The 6,935-nt window shown below is 33.6% G+C and overlaps 1 protein-coding gene across 1 annotated transcript in view; it reads right to left on the bottom strand.

Moving 5' to 3' along the window:
* Positions 1-3,177: 3,177 nt before the first annotated feature.
* PSKH2 (protein serine kinase H2) overlaps positions 3,178-6,935 on the bottom strand; it is a 28,816-nt gene continuing 25,058 nt past the window's right edge. Inside the window, exon 3 of the mRNA XM_074278936.1 lies at positions 3,178-3,537. Coding sequence (XP_074135037.1) covers positions 3,244-3,537 — 294 coding nt within the window. The 3' untranslated portion in view covers positions 3,178-3,243. The remainder of the gene's footprint in view (positions 3,538-6,935) is intronic.

Raw genomic sequence — 6,935 nt, 5'->3', positions numbered from 1 at the left:
TCCATAGCCATGTGGTCAAATACAGCAGCTCTTTTTGATTTACATCTATCACCTTCCTCATACACTTCAGTGTCTTTTTATCATTTAGATTAAATACCAGAATAGTGGTTATCCTCATGCCCTCTCTTCCTTCTAAAGAACAATATTGCCTCTAAATCTAGTTAAAATTTAGCAGATCTTTCTGTTTTTTGTAAAGAAATAGTTTGAGCAGATGTTGAGGTGGTTGAAATTCCTCATTTTAACAACAGCATGACTCTATGTTCTGCTCATAGGATCTACTGCCACACAGATCTTGTGTGATCTGCTTCCAGAATTAGTCATCCATTGTCTCCTTCCAGCTGGGCAGTCTAGTATACTCCCACCACAATATTGCTTCTGTTTCTTCTTCCATTAATCTTTAACCAAATGCTTTCTATTATGCTTTCTCCATCTGGTTCACAGATTTCTCTGCAGTAATATGCTTTATTGATACGTACTTCTTTTTTGAACTAACTATATCCTTTGAACTAAACTCCAAATAACTGCAATGACCAATCTTGGTTCCAAAGAACAAATTAAAAATTATGCCTTTCTTCTTTTAGCAGAGAGATATAGAGGACTACAGGAACAGAATGTAGCACACATTGTCAAACACAGTCAATGTGCTTATTGTTTTTGCTTAACTGATTTCCTTTCTGATAAGGTAACAAAGACCTCTTCCCAAGGTTCAATTCCTAGGAAAATAGAAGTCTAGACAGAAATTATAGTTATATAAAAATTAAAGGCTTAAATAAGATTTATTTATTTAAATGGGAAAAAGTATTGTTTAATCTTCAATACTATAATTTCTATCAATCTTATCCTTCCTTCTGTTAAGTTCTCCAGTTCTATTTCTCAATCAGATTGTTTAGACAGTATAAACACCTGGGACTATTACTATATTACTTCCTCTTTTCCCAGATATGAATAAATTACTGTGCCTATTAACTGATATTAATCTTCCATTTCATACCTACTACTCCTTGTGGTATCTGGATTAGTAAGTATGCAGTTTTCTCCATTTCCAATTAAACTCCTCTTAGATCCATAAATCTTCACAGGCAAATATCTTTATCCTATTCTTTTTACATTCACTCTATGCCTGGCAAAGAGTCCATCATTTTTTAAAATAGTAAGCCTAGACCCAAAAAATGTAAATATCATCTTCATTGTCTTCTTAATGTATTATTCACTTCCTATTAATAGTTTTTGAGACAATGAGGGTAAAATGGCTTACTCAGAGTCACACAACTAGTAACAATCTGAGGCCAGAATTGAACTAGATTCCAGGGCTGGGTATTCTATTCACCATGCTTTCTAACTGCCCCCTTAATGCTTTCTTATTATGAAAGCCCTATCTTAAATTAGCAATAGTGATTAAAATAACTCTTTTGCCCTACTGTCTTTCCCATAGTGTCATAACCTCTAACGATGATATCTAAGTTTCTTCTGACATCATTTATCTCTGCTTTTATTACCAGAAAGTTATTGTTATTATGATTAAATAGACAGTGATATTCCAAATATCTGTCCCATGAAAACAGTATGGGACAGAAATAAAGATTCTAGGTATTTATCCATTTCCACTCTAAATGTGGAAAATATTTTTTTCTCTTTTCTATCCCTCTCCACTGCTCTCTCCTCTCCACTTCTCTCATCTCTAGCCATTCCCCTGATTTCACAGCAGGACGTTATGGACCAAACCTGTTCTCTGTGTTTTATTCTCTATCATATTCCACTGCTACAACTGTTGACTTTTTTCATCCAGTGTTGAACATGTTAGGTATGTTTCATCTTATAGATTTATAGAGAATAGTAGTATGTCAGAATTAGGACAGGACTTAGAGAATATTCAGTCAATTTTTTTTTAAGATAACTAATTTTTTTGTTCCTTTCTGTCTTCCCACAATTTCTCTCAAATTATCAGTGTTAAATAACTTTTCTTGAATGATCATTAAATTTAGTGTTTCTACAAGTAAGTTGAAATTCAAACTCTTTATCAATAATTAAAACTGTACAACAATTTAAAACTTAGGGGGCAGTAGATAGAGCACCAGTCCTGAAGTCAGGAAGACCTGAGTTCAAATCTGACCTCAGACACTTGACTCTTCCTATTTGTATGACTCTGACAAGTCACTGAACCCCAATTGTCTCACAAAAATAAAAGTTTTTTAAAAAGAATAATTTAAAACTTAATCTCTTTACAAATAGCATAGCTCAGGAAAACTAGGTGGTGCAGTGGATAGAGCATCAGTCCTGAAGTCAGGAGGACCTGACTTCAAATCTGTTCTCAGACACTTAACATGTCCTAGCTGTGTGACCCTGGGCAAGTCACTTAACCCCAATTGTCTCAACAACAAACAGACAAAAAAAAAAGAAAAGAAATGCTTAGAGCAAAGAGATGTGTGTCTTATTCAGGTAGCCATAAGGAAGCAAATGTTACTGGATCAAAAAGTACATAGAAAATACAACATTGTATTGACTCCTCTCTTATTTATTATTCCTATAACCACAGAACCAGACCAATTAATGAGATATATTCTCCATTTGAGTATAATCTCTGCTTATTTGAGTTAATCTAAAATTTGTATAGAGTAAATCTTTTTGCAATAATATCTTTTAGGAAATAAATATTTTTCAGATGCAAAAGAAATGAGATCCAAGGAAGATGAAAGCAAAATTCATCACCTAATAATCAGTCTTATTATCTCAATTCTATAAGGGAGATCACATAAAATAATAATTTTGTTAGGGTGCTTTCGTGTGTGTGTGTAGAGAGAGAGATAAATATGTATCTATATTTTTCCTCATAATGAATGCTATTAAGACATATGTATAGTACATATACATATGTATGCATATATATATGTGTATACTCATACTTACAAATGTTTTCATAGCATTCATTATGAAAAAAATGGGTAGAAGAGGAGTAAGTGAAAAGTTTAAAGAGTGATTAATAGTCTGTTTCTTTTAAAATATGTTCTATTGATAACTTTTGTAAGGACATCAATCACTTCAACTCTTCCTGTCAGCTGCTGATTGATTCAGTCCTAGCTATTTTCTATATCTCTACTATAAGGAAAAAGACATGATAAGTCATATTTATACTAAGCATATGTAATGACTATTCATTATAATATTTCAAATGAGTCCCAAGTATAAAGTAAGTCTATTTGATTAAAATGTGAAGTAATACGTGAGAAAATATCTCTAACTTCTTGTTCATTCAAGGATACCAGTCTTATTCACCAGCTTCTTTCCCCAACTATGTTTTGATACACTAGAATGACAAGACTCAGAGGCCCGTGCTGATTTAGAACACTGAGAATGGGGTGATGTCCTGAGCATCAAGTTCCAGGAGATGGATCTTTGAAGATTCTTCATGGGAGATGTTATAGCCATGGTCATTACCCAGGGGTGATTCAGAGCCTGCCCAGCTGACATGCGATGATTGGAATCCAACGTTAATAGTCTGTCTATAAAGTCCTTTGCCAAATTGGAAACATTTGTCCAAGGCTGAAATGGAAAAAGAAAAGAAAATTGGAATTTAGATATTAGTCTATTCAGAAGGAACATTTAGAAGGCTGGATTTAGAATTAGGAAGAACTGGTTTCTGGTTAGATTCTCTTTATAAGCCATTTCCCAATTGATAAATGGCCAAATGATATGAATAGACAGTTTTCAGTTGAAGAAATTAAAATTATCTATAGGTATATGGAAGAAGTGCTCTAATTCACTTTTGATTAGAGAAAAGCAAATTAAAACAATTCTGAGGTACCATATCACATCTCTCAATATGACAAAAAAAGGAAAGTGATAAGATTGAAGAAAATGTGGAGGGAATTGGGACACTAATGCCTTGTTGGTGGAGTTGCAAACTGATTATTCTGGAGAGCAATTTGGAACTACTCCCAAAGAAAATCAAACTGTTCATATTCTTTGACCCAGAAATACCACTAGTAGGTCTGTATCCCAAAGAGATAATTAAAAAAAAAAGTGGAAAAGACTTACATATAGAAAAATATTTATAGGGCGAATCACTGCTAGGTGATGTAGTGGATAAAGCACTATCCCTGAAGTCAGGAGGACCTGAGTTCAAATCTAGCCTCAGATACTTAATACTTCCAAGCTATGTGACTCTGGGCAAGGCACTTAACCCCAACTGCCTGGGAGGGGGGGGAAAGGGGGAATATATATATATCTATATATATCAGCTTTTTCTTTTAGCAGAGAGATATAGAGGACTACAGGAACAGAATGTAGCACACATTGTCAAACACAGTCAATGGGGAAAGGGGGAATATATATATATATATATATATATATATATGTCAGCCTTTTCTGTGGTGGCAAAATATTTAAAATTGAGAGGATATGCATCAATTGGGGAATGGTTAGACAAGCTTTAGAATGTGGCATTGTATTCCAAACATAATGGAATACTATTGTGTAATAAGAAGTGAGGAAGAGGCAGATTCCAGAAAAACCTGAAAAGACTTGTATAAACTGATGCAAAGTGAAATGACCAGAAACAGAAAAACATGGTACACAGTATCAACAACATTGATTGATGTTTAACTATGATTGACTCAGCTCTTCTCAGCAACACAATGATCCAGGACAAGTTCAAAGGACTCAGAAAGGAAAATGCTATCCATAACCAAATAAAGAATTGATGGACTTGAGATACAGAATGAAGCATATTTTTTCACTTTATTCTTTCTTGTGTTTTTATTTCTTTTGATCTGTTTCTTCTTTCACAACTATGACTAATATGGAAATATGTTTATATGATAACATACATATAAACTATATCAAACTACTTACCATCTTTGAAAAGAGGAGGGAAGAGAGGGAGAGAGGAAGAAAAACTTGGAAATCAAAATCTTGTAAAAAGATGAATGCTAAGAATCTTCACAAAGTTTTACATAAAGGAATGTTGAAAATTCTTTAATCTATTTGGAAAAGTAAAATACTATTGGAAAAATCCTCTTGAGATATAAGTGGGGGAGGAAGAACACTATTTTAAAAAAAAACCTACTTGCTGTACTTAATAGCTATTTGACTATAGACAAGTTACTTATGATTTGCAAAACTGGGATAGAGATATATAGAGCACTTCTACTTCACAGAGTTTCTTAGAGCTTTAGAAGAGACAGTGTATATTTTAGAAGTGCTATGCAATCATTCTTACATACAAATATCATTATTATTAAGGCCTGAGTATATCCAACTCAGAAGCTTTTTTGTCATAAGAATACATGACTATTAACATAAAATAAGCCTAAGGCTCCTTTCCCCTTTAAGAGAATGTAGCAGCACATCCTATTTACTGACTAATTCTCTATTTAACAAAAGAGAATTCCTAGAGTAATACATCAAAAGCTAGAAGGAATTTTAGAGATTATCTAGTCTAATCTCCTCAGATGAGGAAAGTGAGGTTCAAAGAAGCTAAGTCCTCAGGTAATATGATTCTAAGGTCAGTGTTCTTTCCATAATACACTGTGTCTTTATGGGGAATTCTTTCTTAGAAACTAACAAGCTTAAAAATTACCATACTAAAGGTTTAGAAGGGACAAAAACAACATTAGTTATATGGAACCCAAGTTTCCAGGAAACCCTGGGACATCTGTTGCATATGTAGGAGATTTATTAATTTGAGAATGTTGGTATTATGTTTTATACCTGTGTGGGGAGCACAGTTAGTGCAACAACTTTGGAGAGAAACAAAATATTAATTGAAAGAATATTTCTTCATCACACATGAACCAGGTTCTTTGGGACAATTTTAAACATGTAAAGATAGAGGAAGAGACTCAGGAAACTGCAGACATCTAAAGGAAGACAGTTTTCCAATATATACTTGGTTTCAAGCTTTCTTCTGTAGGAACCCTTTCATGAAATTGGGAAGCGTCTCTCTTGGTTTGAGAAAAGATCTCATTAAGGTCAGCCAGATGGTGTAGTGGGATAAAGCACCACCCTCCTGAAGTCAGGAGGACTTGAGTTCAAATTCGACTTTAAATACTTAATACTTTCTAGCTAGGTGACTCTGAGGAAGTCACTTAACCCCAATTGCTTCAGGGGAAAAAAAAAAAAAAGAGAGAGATAGAAGATCTTCATAATTTCAGAAAAATAAATTATCCTTATTTTTTCTGTTATATTCTAATTTGCATAAATTCTTTCATTTTTGTTTTCCATTTATTAGGTTAATGGATTTTATTTGCTATTCACTTTTTGCAACCTTTTGTATAAGCAGTGTTGGTGGGAAGGTATTAAGTTTCAAATAATGTGCTGAAGAAGTATAAGTCTCCTTCTATAAGATCAACCAGAAAAGAAGCTTTCTGTTTTAAAAGCAAAATTGCCACCTTACACCAGCAGTATTTAAGGGAGTATATAATGTAATTCTATTCTAGTACACTCCTCAGATACTGGAGAAAAAAGGCACTTAATCTTGTAGTCTTTCTCCTACTCCCTTTAAAGCAGGAATGGCAGTGTCTCTTAGACAAGGTAGGCAAATTCCAGAGATATTTATTAATGCTTCTTATGAACACATTTAATGTGAATATATACATTTACAGATATATTTTGGATTATTGTGAGAATCAAATGAGATAATATTTGTCGAGTACTTACCATAGTGCTTACCACATAGTAGGTTCTTAATTCTTGTTCCTTTTGTCCTAGACCCTTTCTCTTATATATACAATTGGGAAAATACCTAATTCTGTGATTGCTATGCCCAATTACTTTTGGGTCCACTGAATTCTATAATCCCACAGAGAGCATTGCTCTGTGGGTTTATTACAGTTCTATGTTCACAACTATGGAAAGGGAAAGGGAGGGAGAGGGGAATAATTGTTGCATTTCAATGAAGAGATTCTCCTGAATACAGAGTTCTCATTGTCTTCAACCAG

Source organism: Sminthopsis crassicaudata, chromosome 1 (genome assembly GCF_048593235.1).
Source record: "Sminthopsis crassicaudata isolate SCR6 chromosome 1, ASM4859323v1, whole genome shotgun sequence".
In the NCBI taxonomy this organism is placed as follows: Eukaryota; Metazoa; Chordata; class Mammalia; order Dasyuromorphia; family Dasyuridae; genus Sminthopsis; species Sminthopsis crassicaudata.
The sequence above is the reverse complement of the archived record's forward strand: the minus strand, read 5'-3'. Positions and strand labels throughout refer to the sequence as shown.